General features: G+C 36.6%; 1 protein-coding gene across 1 annotated transcript in view; it reads right to left on the bottom strand.

The window, feature by feature from the left end:
- The window catches only part of KIFAP3 (kinesin associated protein 3), a 210846-nt gene that overhangs the window by 173980 nt on the left and 22646 nt on the right, over positions 1-14220 (bottom strand). The window contains exon 3 of the mRNA XM_027772485.1: positions 1988-2119. Within this exon, the coding sequence (XP_027628286.1) occupies positions 1988-2119 (132 nt within the window). The remainder of the gene's footprint in view (positions 1-1987; positions 2120-14220) is intronic.

Below are 14220 nucleotides of genomic sequence, written 5' to 3'. Positions count from 1 at the left end.
TGTGGACACCAGAGGTGGTGTGAGAGGAGGGTGGGAAGGGACAGAGGGTCAGAAAGAGGGGTGGAAATAATTCTAGGAACTAGAATTGGAAAATTTTTTGTAATGTGCATGATGGAATCACTATGCAATGTGTACTGGATGGGAGATCGCATTTTGTGTGCTGTGATGATGTTTAGGGAAGGAATGTAAATTGAGTTACCAAAAAAAAAAAATAAAGTTTCAGGAAAAAAAAATATATCTATTCAATGACTGCAGTAGGATATGTAGCCCCAGCTAGGTGCTACTTTATAGCATGCGTAAAGTTAGATTTGTGTTCATGGAAATGTGTGTGTCACCTGTGCTTGCTATGAGGGTATTTGGATTGATTAGGGTCTTTGGTGATTCAATAAAATGTGGGGGGAAAATAGTATAGAAAGCAAACATAGATACCGGAGACAGTGTGGGAGGAGAATGGGAGATGGCAGAGGGTAAGAGATAGGGAATCAAGGAGGGGGGGAAAAAGGGCAAAACATACAGAAAACAAGAAATGGAAGATCATTTGCTGACAAGAACATGTTTGTTGATGTGCTTGATTGAGACAGTATACAGTGTACTCTGGATGGAAAATCTCATTTTGTATGCTGTAATGATGTACAGTGAATGAATACAAATGAATAAATTGAAATAAAAAAAATCTGAAATCCTGTAAAATCTGAAACTTTTTGAGCACCAGTGTGACACAAGCAGAAAATTCCACTCCTGACCTCACATGACAAATTAGTTAAAATGTTGCAATACAAAAATATTGTATAAATTACCCTCAGACTAGATGCATAAGGTATGTATTCACAAGTGAATTTTGGGTTTAGATTGGGTCCTATCCACAAGATAGTTCATTCTTCTCATAAAATCTGAAGAAATCTGAAATCTGAACCAATTCTGGTTCCAGGCACTTGGATAAGTGATATCACATGCATTCTTGAGAGTCTAAAGACATTTTATACTAACCAAAACAATAGTTAGAATTTCTAACTAGTTCCCAAATCAAAACTTTTTATGAGGCAAGAGGGTTGAGGGAGAATACTAGATTATCTCAGATCTTCTCCATTTCTGCCCAACTATGGTAAGAACATGAGACAATCACCAGTACTACTGAAGACTAATGAAAAATGCTAATTTCCAAAAGGACTCTTGAAAATATTACAAAAAAGGAAAAAAACCGTGTAAGATACTAGGAGATCTAAGACCAATCACTTCATCATAAAATGTTTGTTCTATTAGTAACATTTTTTAGAGGACTAGATTTTCAAGGGGTAAATTCAAGATATGTGCCCCACTTGGGAATTTCTAAAATCACTTTCAGCAATTTCAGGAAAAAAAGAACTGAGAATCCCTAAGATATAAATTTCCTAATTCAAGCTAAAAAGTTCATTAATATATCTTGTATGATTGATTTTACAAGTTACTCATTTCTATTCTATTAGCTGCATTTACTAAATGGAATAAATCAGAAAGTATTTTTCAGTAGGTTCCAATTTTGCTTATAAAAATCTTACTTTCTCTGGTCCATGGGATCAGAAGTCAGTGTAATAGCTATGTTGCTGGACTCCCAAGTAAGTTGACTGCAGTTTAAATCCCAGATCCAGTAGTTTAAACTCACACTGGGCACATGTACATGCGTGCCCAAAATCCTGAGAGGAGAATGGAGGAGAAGGGATTATGGCATGGCCATCCCCCCCCCCCCCCCGGGGGGATCTCTTTCTGTCTCTCTGTCTGTCTTTCTAGGGAGTGTAAATTCCCTATAGCAAAAACCTCTCCAAAAAAGAAAAAGAAAAAACATACTCCATATTTATACTTCAATATAATCTCTCCTTTACTGAAATGAGGTATGCCTAGATAAATAATCATTTTCACTTATCATCTGTACAGGATAAAATAACATTCAATTTGCATAACGTTTATATAAGGTTCACAACTTTAAAAATGTTCACATATACATAAAACTTACATTTTTTGACATTCTTTTCGTTCTCCCAACATGGGATCCCCCATTTCTCCAAGAATAGTAGCTTCCACTTCATATTGAACAATGAGTGCTTTTTCTGATGGATGTACATCAATATTCCCTCCTTTAACTTTCCTACGTAAAAAATAAACAAGGGCATAACAAGGTTAAAAGTGTGCAAAATGCCCATGGTTTTTATCTGATTTCTAGTTCTGAAACATATGGGCTGGATTAACATATGCATTAGAATCAGATTTACTTTTGACTTGAGAGAAGAAATAACTTTTTTTTTTCCAAATCTATACTATATATATGATTCTTGGTGTTACAGAAAGTACCTTTATGACTAGCTCTATGGGGGGGAGGGGGAGGGATACTTTTACTCAAAGAGTCAGGCTAAAAGAAAATGAATGAAACATAAATCATTTAGATGGCTTTGGACAGAATGACCTCAACTAAAAGCCAGTTCAATTCTTCATTTAAATTCATACTCTGAAATTTATATTAAAAATAAAATCAACCTGCTCAATAATTACCCCCATTAACTGCATCACAGAATAACATTAAAAATTATATAAATTATAATATAATACATAATATATGTCATCTAACTTAATTATACAAAATGTGACATTAGTACCTAAGCAAAATCACTCCTCAATCACACACAAATTACACATCAAAAAAGCACAAATAGGTTATATATGTTGTATAGTCACGTATCTCAAATTACAGTGTCAATAGTAGTTTACCCTGAAAGGTTGTATATACTCTTCCCCCAATCCCCTAGCATTATTAAATAAATTCTTAATTGCAGTAAACCCATACTACCTAGTTAGGCCTAGTGATGGTTGTCTCCATATCAAACATGTCAGAATTTTTTCTTGACATTATTCCATACACAATACGGTACAGCAACTATTTACAAAGCATTTACACTGCATTAGTTATTATAGGTAACCTAGAAGTAATTTAAAGTATATAGGCTATGCATAGGTTACATGTAAACATTAACTCATTTTATATAACAGACTTGAGCATCCTGATTTTGATATCCATGGGGAGTTTGTGGAACAAATCATGCAACACATTCAACGGGATGGTACAGATTCCAAAAGGTAAGATAAATAGATATAAGTTCAAGCTAGCAACAAAAAACTAGAGAAATCACAGGAATCAAAAAAGCTGAGAGCTGAAAAGAGAAATATAGCATTTCTGAATTACTCTGATTAAAAGGCAAACTAGTTCTTTGCTTCCATATGGAAAGCAATCACAGTACTGGACTTCGCAGCACTGAACAATGAACTTCTTAGATACAAGGAGGTAAATGAATCCAGTTGAGGGGAGAGAAACATTCAGATAAAACAAGTGCAGATCCTGAATGTCTGACCACCATTTTCAAAAGTGTGTCTTCCACATACAGTGGTACAAGCATAACTCTTATGCTCTGCAGTCTGATAGTTTGCCCTTCTCCAGAAGTCAAATCAAACCTTCCCATCCCTTTTCAAATCAAACCTTCCCATCCCTTTTCAGTTTTTTAATTTTTTTCTTCTTTATGTGTTTTAGGGTAAGTTAATTAAAATTTTACCACAAAAGCAACTTACGTTCATTATATATATAAAAAAAAAAACACAAAAGTTAGCAAAAAGGAAAAATAAACTAAAATAAAAAACTTAAAAGCATCACTTAATACCACTCAGCACATATATATCCAGATATTAGGTCGTCAGGAAAGACATGACATATTTTTCTATGCAAATATCCTTTATGACTTTCATGACAAACCAGTATTTTTCTGTAAGTAATATACAAACAGAGTGATAGTATAAAAAATTTTTTTGAAGAAGTTTAAGGGTAGCAATCTGGAAGCAATGAAGCTATATTTATCACTTCACATTAAGATTGATAAAAGTATTGGGGCCAGCAGGTGGCATGGTAGTTAAGAGCGCTGGATTTCCACATAGTTGACTGTGGTTTGAGTCCTAGACCTAGTGGCTTGCTTTCTCAATCTCTCTCTCAGTCTCTCTCTCTCTCTCTCTCTCATTCTGTCCCCCTCTGGTCAAACTAAAATCAATAAATAAAATAAAGTTAAAATAATTCTTTAAAAAAATTGATAAAAGTATTAATTGTTTATATTGACATGGTGTTTATTAACTGTTTATATTGACATGGTGTTGATCAAGAAGGTGGGAAAAGTAGCCTCCTCACTAGCTCCCCTTAGCACTGCTACTGAATATATGAAAAACACTTCAAACTAAATTAATATTTTACATACTGTTTAATTCTTGATGGTTTCTGTCATAAGGCCTGCATGCTCTCCAGAGACAGAGAGAGAAGGTGAGAGATCACTCGGCAGGGCAAATGGCCACACTGCAATCCCTTCTCTTTCATTCTCCTCTTAGGATTTTGGGTATGCATTCACATGCACCCAACATGATTATCAAGCCGCTGGGTCTGGAACTTGAACTGCAGTCAGGGGAGTCCAACATCTTAGCCAGCATGCCACCTGCTGGTCCCAGCAATGTATTGTTACTTTAAAAAATTACTGTACAGTGACTTTAAGGGAATAATGTGCTTTTAAAATATATACCACATTCCAGGTATTCCATTGGAGGAATTCTTTGGTTCTTTACTTCTAACCTACATTGAACCAAATTTACAGGATTGCTTTACAAACTTGTAAATCTACTGTAGGACACCTGGTAGATTTACGAAGTAGTTTTTTAAAGGTGTTTTGTTTTGTTTTGGTTTTGTTTTGTTTTGTTTTTATTTCCCTGAGAGAGGGCACATGCACTCACTGAAGGGACAGAGACAGAGAGACAGGAAGTGAGAAATCAGCCCACAGAGGTCATGGTCATACCATAATCCTTTCTCCTCCATTCTCTTTTTGGGATTTTGGGCATGCATGCACATGTACCCAGCATGAATTTCAAGCTGCTGGGTTTGGGACTTGAACTGTGGTCAAATACATGGGAGTCCAGCAATGTAACCATTACGCCATCTGCTGGTCCCTCTTTAAAGGTTTATAAATTATGTAATTCATTTACTCAATATATCATATAAATATTTTTAAATTGGCAACAATGGTTTCAAATTCCATTTTGATTGGAAAAATACCCCAGTTTGCTTGGGTACAATTATAAATTGTGTTTGCAAACAACCCATGATAAGTACATTTCAATTACTGTTGATCTAATTAGAAAATTGTTCTTATAATAATAATATGCCTTGGGACCAGCAGATGGCGTAATGGCTACGTTGCTGGACTCCCATGTAGTTAGCTGTGGGTCGCGTCCCTAGTTAGCTGTGGTTCGAGTCCCAGACCTGGTAGCTTAAACTCACACCGGGTGTGTGTGCGTGCATGCCCAAGATCCCAAGAGGAGAATGGAGGAGAAGGGACTGTGGCATGGAGACCCCCCTGGGGGTGATTTCTCACTTTCTGTCTCTCTGTCTCTCTCTTTCTGGTGAGCACACATGCCTGATAGCAAAAATCTCTCTTAAAACAAACAAAAAAATAATATGCCTCAGTAAAATTTACATTTCTACTCTCACCACAAAATGAGTGTTTTTATCTTAAATGAAATTTTAAGCTGAGTTAATGATGTCTGATGTTTAACCACTGAGATAATGAACTTCCAAATGCTTTATCTCAAGCCTGTTTATAAAATTAAAAAATTTAAGCCATTTTGGAATTAAGTAATTTTCTATTAATATTTGAAGCATCCTATTACACCAATATTAATTGATATAGCTTGATTACAAATTCCTTCTACTAATGGAGCCTTCTCAATAACAGCTCTGCTTCACTTTGTTTTTACGAATGCACAAGAAAACTGGAATAAAAATTGTGCTAAGCTGGTTTAAAAAAGTTAGTGTTTTATATCAATAAGAAGTCAAGTCCACAGCAAAATTTTTTTTTATTTCGATGTATTTATTTGCATTCATTTACTGTAATTACAGCATACAAAATGAGATTTTTGATCCAGAGTACACTGTATATTGTCTCAATCAAGCACATCAACAAAACATGCTATTGTCAGCAAATGATCTTCCATTTCTTGTTTTCTGTATGTTTTGCTTGTTTCCCCCCATCCTTGGTTCCCTATCTCTTACCCTCTGCCACCTCCCACTCTCCTCCCACACTGTCTCTGGTATCTATGTTTGCTTTCTATACCGTTTCCCCCCCACATTTTATTGAATCACCAGAGACCCTAATCAATCCAAATACCCTCATAGCAAACACAGGTGACACACACATTTCCATGAACACAAGTCTAACTTTACACATCCTATAAAGTAGCACCTAGCTGGGGCTACATATCCTACTGCAGTCATTGAATAGATATATTTTTTTTCCTGCCACCTCTAGTGTCCAAAATTGTCCTCCATTCCCTTCCCACCCACATTGCATTGATCACACAATTTCCTACATAACCTGACTACTTTCAAAGGTGAGTTCCCTCGTTACTACTAAGAAAACCAGTTTTAACTTAAATCAAAGAACCGCCAAGGAACTTTGCTTAAAGCCCGGAAACAGGTTAGGATTCTGTTCAAATGGTAGGTGCATGAACCTATCAGTCTCATATACTTTTATCTTCTGTTCTGGTTCAATTTTCCTGATTAAATTCTGGGATATAGTATTCAACTCCAGACTTGTCCCTATGATTAAGTTAGCTACTTTCTCAGTTTTTGGACTCTTATTTCCATGTATCTGCGTTTAGTTTTCCTGATACAGCACATCCTTGAGAACTTCTTGGAGGTCTGGTCTGGTGCTGGTAAATTCTTTCAGGTTTTGTTTATCTGAGAATGTTCTTGTCTTTTCTTCCCACCTGAAAGATAATCTTGCCGGATACAGTATTCTTGGCTGAAACTGCTTCTCTCTTAACACTTGGAATATATTTTCCCATTCTCTCCTCGCTTTTATTGTTTCTGATGAGAGATCTGCTGTTAGCCTGATGGGATGTCCTTTGTAGGTAACTTGCTGTTTTTCTCTTGCTAATCTTAGTATCTTGTCTTTGTCTGCAGTTTTGGTCAACCTGGCTATAATGTGTCTTGGAGAAGATCTTCTAGGGTTGATTCTATTTGGGGTCCTTTGTATTTCCTGGGACTGGATCTTCGAATGCCTCTCTAGGTTTGGAAAGTTTTCTTGCAGGATTTCCTGGAATAGATTATCAATGCCCTTATGGGTCTCTTCACCTTCTGGAATGCCAATTATCCAGATATTTGGACGTTTGATGGTATCCAGTACTTCTCACATATTATTCTCAAATTTTTACGCCATTTTATCAGTCTTCATGGGGGATTTTTCTAGGCGATCCATTTTCTCCTCTACATCTGAGATTCTATTTTCTGAATGATCTAGTCTGCTTTTAATACTTTCAAGGGAGATTTTTACTTCTTATATTATAGACTTCATCTCTAGCAGTTCCGTTTGAGTCTTTTGTAAAGTGTGTAATTCCTCTTTTAGATCTTGCAGGAATTTCCTCATCTCCTGGAACTCATCAACTTCTTTCTCCTTTCTCTTTAGCAGTTCATTATCTCTCTTCTCTTCCATCTCTGTTAGCTTAGACATTATGAATGATCTGAATTCCTCATCAGACATTTCATGATTTTCACCAAACTGCTTATAGATGAAGAAGAGTTACTCTTTTCCCTTGGAGAGGTATTTTCTCGTCTTCCCATATTTCTCGTGATCCGGCGGTGATTTCTTGTCATCTGATGGATGTTGTGTTTCTTTCAAATTCTTGAAGTTCAGCCTTAATGTTCGGGAGCAAGCAGACAGAGGTGATCTAGAATCTCTTTGCCATTCTATTGTGATCGCTGGTGCAGCAGATTCAGTAGATAGTGGGGAATATTTTAACTCCATTAGTATTTGGATGTTTAGCTCCAGTGCTCTTAGATCTCTCGATATTTCGTTTGTTGGAGGCTGAATTATTAGAAAATCTTCATTCCCTTAAAAATCTAGTTCACTGGAGCCATGTGGAACCTTCTCCTGAAGGCCCGTGGCTTTTTCTCCACAGCAAAATTTAAAAGTATACATATACACCTTCCATAACTGCATGTGACAAATTGTCACCTTTGGTCAGTGTTCTTAATTACTGACTTCTGAAGTATACTCTTATGTCTCTATTATTAAAGGGAAAAATGCTAAATCAGATAGGACAAGGGGGTAATAGCTGAAAACCTGAAGTGTCTAAAGGCAAAGCAGTAAAACTGATGATCCTAACCAGACCTAATCCTTCCATACCTACTCTAAGTTCCTCTCTAGTAATTATTTACTTGTCCATTCCTACCTGCAAATAAACACAAAAATGTTTCAAGCTAAAAACCAAAAAAAACAAAAACCAAAAAAAAACCCCTCTAAATCCCACAAAGTTTTCCCATTAGTACTACTTTTCATTATTGCCTTCAAAATCCCCTTCATTCTTGGTAGCTGCTCTGATTACTCACATGGGAACCCGTTCTAATTAGACTGGCTGCAACTCCTCTTCCACCAACAGAGCTCTTTCTAGTCACGGTCATCAATTTCCTCTATGTGGCTAAATATATAGTTTTGATCTTTACATTCTGGTCTTCAATTTACCTGTAAATTATTTTGGTGTTTTGTGGGGATAGGAATACAATTTTAACTTTTCCCATAGAAACAACCAATAGTATGAGCACTTTTTGCAGGGTCTTTTGTTTTCACTTATTTATTTTTTATCTTTTGGCAGAGTCGTAAATACATTTTTATATCTGGAACCAGTCTGTACCCACATAGATAAATGAAACAAAAATTACACAAAATAATACCTGTTTCTACCACATGAATGCATTCTATTTTACAAACAATGCACTGGTATACTGTGAACTATAGGCTTAGAAACAAACCTATTTTATTGATTTATTTTTACCCCTGAATTCAATGTTATCTCTTTTACATATTAAATATAAATCTATGTGTGTCTCTATTTCTAGGGTTCTTATTCCATTCAATGAATATTAATCTATTCTTAGAAAAATACCTATGGGAAATGCCCCCCTCCACCCCCCGCCAATCTGGCTCTTCAATTTTTTTCTCAGCATTGTGGGACCTTTGCACTTTCACTTAAAATTTTAGAATTATGTTTAAAATTTAGTAAAATCTCATTTAAGACACTGATTGTGATATCATGAATTTGTTGATTAATTAAGGCATCTATCCATGGGAACAGTGAATCTGTTGAAGTTTTCATTTTCTTTCACTGATATTACATAAATTTCCCTAGAAAGGTCATATGTATCTTTTGTTAGATTTATTCCCAAGTACCTTAAATTATTAGTTGCTTTCATAAACAACTTTTTTTCTAACACAGTTTTTAAACCACAATATCAAAATTCAATCTGTGGGTGGAGAGGATATAGATATTATAATCTATCCACTGTTGAATAATAACTTGATATTAATGCCAATTTTTAAACATTATTTTAGGTTTCCTATATAGACAGTTATGTCATTTGTAAATGTTGGTTTTATTTCTTCTCCTCCTATCTTTATACTTTTTCTTTTTTCCTTATGTTTAGGAAACCTGGTGAAATGTTGAGATGGTTATATTAGCCATGGTTATATTAGCCATTGTTGACTCATTCTTAATGTTAAAGAAAATGCTCCCAGGGTCCAGGTGGTGGCAAGGTGGAACTGAAACTGGACCCACATGGAAAAGATCTTGGGTTTGTGTCTTGGGACCTCCTTAGGAATGCCACTGAGACTGGAGATGGATGTGGCAGGAAGGCTTTTTTGGGGTGCCTCTCTCTCACATAAAATAAATAAGTAACAACAAAAAAGTATTTAAAATGTTTTAAAAATGCTTCCAAGTTTCTATAATAAATACAATTATATAATTCCCTTTTATTTCTGGCTTGAGTTTTTCCCTTAAATCATGAATATACAGTAAATGACATCAAATGTTTCTCAGCATCCATTGGATGCCTATGTATTGATGTTCTTTATTAATATATGGAATCAAATTCATTACATTAAACCATACATTCTTGAACACAACTTGACAGTACAGCATTTTAATACACTGTTGAATTAAATTTGCATTCTTGCTCATCAGTCATAACTAACCTATAATTTTTCTTCTTTTTTTTTTTTTGAGGGTGTGTTTACCTGAGGGGAAATAGATATTGGGAGAAGTACCTTCAACCAGGTCTTACTACAACACACTCTTATTTTCCAGACCTCCAGCTCCTCAGATCCTACATGTCCATGTGGTTACCCAGTGTATTTTCAAGCCAACCTATGTTTCTGGTCTTGCAGGGCACTGGTGTTACCACTGTGCCACAGTGTCTGGGAATTTTATTTTATTTTTTTTAGTTTTTGCTATATAGTGCATGCACTCACCAGAAAAAGTGAGAGAGCTAAAGTGAGAAATTATTGCCCAGGGACATGGCCACATCACAATTCAGCTTCTCCTCCACTGTCTTCTCAGGATATTAGGCATGCACACACACATGCCCAGCATGATTTTCAAGCCTCTAGGTCCAGGTCTCAAACTACAAAGCTGACCATGTGTGATCTGGCATCTTAACTTCCATCCCATCTGCTGGCCCAGTGGCTAGACAATTTTTCTAAATCTTAATATGAGTTAATTGGGACATCGTCTCTCTTCCTATGTTCCTTACAATAATTGCATAAAATTGTATGTCAGTAATCAAAACTCTCTCAACAAAGAAAAGCCCAGACCAGATGGCTTCACTTGTCAATTTTAGAAAACATTTAAAGAAGAATTAACACTAATGTTTCTCAAACTTCTCTACAACATTAAAGAGGAAAGGTAACACTTCATAACTGATTCTGTGAAGCCACCATTACCCTATTACCAAAGAGAGTCAAAGATACCACACACACACACACACACAAAAATACAAATGTCCTTTATAAACATAGATGTAAAAATCCTCAAAGTACTAGCAAAGTTCAGTTGCATATTAAAAGAGTTACATACCATGGCCAAGTGGCTTTTATCCCAAAATGAAAGAGCTTCACCATATCAATGTAATATACCACATTAATATTTCGTTGTCATAAAAAGTCATGATACATTTTTGCACAGGAAAACATAGAAAAATATGTCATGACTTTTCTGATGACCCAACAGAATAAATATTTGAAAGCACCTGATTATCTCAACTGATGCAGAAAAAGCTTTTGACATATCCAACACCCCTTCGTGATAAATGTACTTGATAAATTAGGAATAAGAGAAGGACCAGCAGATGGCGTAATAGTTATGTTGCTGGACTCCCACAGAGTCAACCGCGGTTTTGCATCCTGAACCTGGTGTCTTAAAACTCATGCTGGGCATATATGTGTGCGTGCCCAAAATCCCAAGAGGTGACTGAAGGAGAAGGGACTGTGGTGTAATCAATCACCCTGAGGGGTGATTTCTCACTTTCTGTCTCTCTGGCAAGCACACCAATCCAATAGCAAAAATATCTCAAAAAATAAAAAAGGAATAAAATAAAATTTCCTCAAGATAATAAAGGTCATATATTTTAAAAAAATAACTTGTATCATACTAAGTGCTAAGAGAAAGAGAGGTTTCCTCCTAAGATGAGGAACAAGACAAGGATGGCCATTTTTACCAATTCTATTCAACACAGTACTAGAATTTTCAGCCAGAGTAATGAGGCATGAGATTTAATAAAAAATAAAGAAAAATTTTAAAAAAAGTTTTTTTAATGCAAAGATTATAAAGGAAGAGGTTAAATTAACTCTAAGGATAGATATAATCTTATATAGAGAATATTCTAACAAATGCACAAAAAATTGTTAGAGCTCATAAATTCTGCAAAATTCAAGAATAAAGGATCAGTATGCATAGGATCAATCATATTTCTGCACACTAACAATAAAAAATCTGAAAGGAAATTTAAGAAAATAATTCCATTTAAAAGAGCAACACACTGGCTACCCGGTGCAGTGGTAATGCATTGCTCAGGAGACACTGAATTCTACATGGCAACCAGGGTTCAATCCCTAGCATGGCCAGGCTGATCAAAGGGGATCATGGTATGACCAAATTCTGTGGCGGGTGTTCATGTCTTTCTCTGTCACTCTCACATGTGTTATGCACACACACTATTGGGAATAAAGAAAATACTTTAAATAAATAAATAAAATAGCATCAAAAAGGAGGACCAAAACATATTCCATGTTTATGGATCGGAAAACTAAAGATGGCAATACTGACATCTCAAGGCACCTGGCGAGCAAGGGGGCACGCTGCACCCACTGCTTCCCTTCCAGACCCCCGGGCCAGGGCCCATCCAGACCCCTAGGCAGCTTGCGCCTTTGGCAGCTGGTGCCTGGCACAGCTCAAGGCACCTGGCGAGCAAGGGGGCACGCTGCACCCACTGCTTCCCTTCCAGACTCCCAGTCCAGGACCCACCCAGACCCCTGGGCAGGTAGAAAGTTCCTCTGTTTTTTTTTCTTCTTTACTGTTCCCCATTCTTTTGTAAATTCCTCCCTGTCTGTCTCTCCACAGCTTGCACCTTTGGTGGCAGCTGCCTGGCATATCTCAAGGCACCTGGCATATCTCAAGGCACCTTCTTTATTTCCCTATCTTCTCCCCTCTTATAGTATCTCCTCTCCTTCTTCCATTTTGCTAGAGGGACTAGCTAGGCCTAGAATTGGAGATCTGAACTTTTCTAGTCATATAAAGTTACATTGGTTCCTCCTTTTTACGGAACCAACTGTGAAAAAGGAGATTCTGCTCTTCAGACACCTGACTATAGTATCTTTTCTGAGACCACATTACTAAAAACAACAGAACAAGACTTCGGCAGACGTCAATTTCCAACAAAAGGGAAAGACACTTCTAGCCAGTGAAACATTGGCCTGACAGGTACTTAAAAGTCAGTACATCTTCCAAATGGCTAGAAGTAGAAGAAGAACCTCTGGTATGAATAAACAAGGAAATACTTCTCCACTGAAGGTACAGAGTAACTCCCCTCCATCTTCAGGACCAATGGACGATGTTACCAAGATGTCAAAGACTTTCGAACATTTATGGTGAACAAATTCTTCGAATTGGAACAGAAAAAAGACAACGAACTACAGGAGATGAGAAAGTCATTCCAAGATATGAAAGAAGAAATGGACACTCAGAGAAAGAACCGGATGGAGCTATTAGAGATAAAGTCTGGGATAGAGGAAATCGAAAACTCCCTTGAAAGTATTAAAAGTCGATTAGATCATGCTGAAGATCGAATCTCTGATGTAGAAGATAAAACCTCTGACCTAGAAAGAACCATGAAGAAGATAGAGAAAATAACTAAAAAACATGAGGAAAATATACGAAAAATACTAGACTCCATAAGACACCCTAATATGGTATCCCAGAAGGTGAAGAAACCAATAACGGCATGGAAAATCTATTCCATCAAATCCTGGAAGAAAATTTCCCGAGTCTAGAGAGGCACTCAAGTATCAAGACCCAAGAAATACAAAGGACCCCAGTTAGAATCCACCCCAGAAGATCTTCCCCAAGGCACATCGTAGCCAGACTATCCAAGACCACAAAGACATGATACTAAAACTGGCAAGAGAGAAACGAGAAGTGAAATACAAAGGTCATCCCATCAGGCTAACTCTGGACCTCTCAACGGAAACAATGCAAGCAAGGAAAGAATGGGAAGATGTATTGAAAGTGCTAAGAGAGAAACAATTTCAACCAAGATTATTGTATCCTGCAAGATTATCCTTCATTTGGGAAAAGAAGATTAAAATCTTCTCAGACAAACAAGACCTGAAAGAATTTGCCAGCACCAGACCAGCTCTTCAAGAAACCCTGAAGAAAGTACTGTTCCAGGAAAACTAAAGAGCTAACAGACAGAAACAAAGGAATAAAAGGCTGCTGTGACAATGGCCACCTTAAACATCGGGACAGATCCAGTTACATCGATAATAACATTGAATGTGAACAGTTTAAATTCCCTAATCAAGAGACACAGGCTGGCTGAATGGATAAAGAAACAGAGACCCTCCATCTGTTGCCTACGGGAAACCCACCTCATCAATAAAGACATACATATATTGAAAGTGAAGGGTTGGAAAAAGGTTTTCCATGCAATAGGGAACCAAAAAAAAAAAGCTGGAGTAGCGATACTAATTTCTGACAATATAGCCTTTAAAACAAAAACTGTTTGAAGAGACAAAGAAGGGCACTATATTGTAGTAAAAGGATCAATAGATCAAGAAGATATAACTC

Source organism: Tupaia chinensis, unplaced genomic scaffold (genome assembly GCF_000334495.1).
Source record: "Tupaia chinensis unplaced genomic scaffold, TupChi_1.0 Scaffold000278_1, whole genome shotgun sequence".
NCBI classification, from domain to species: Eukaryota; Metazoa; Chordata; class Mammalia; order Scandentia; family Tupaiidae; genus Tupaia; species Tupaia belangeri.
This window is presented reverse-complemented; position numbering and strand designations above follow the sequence as displayed.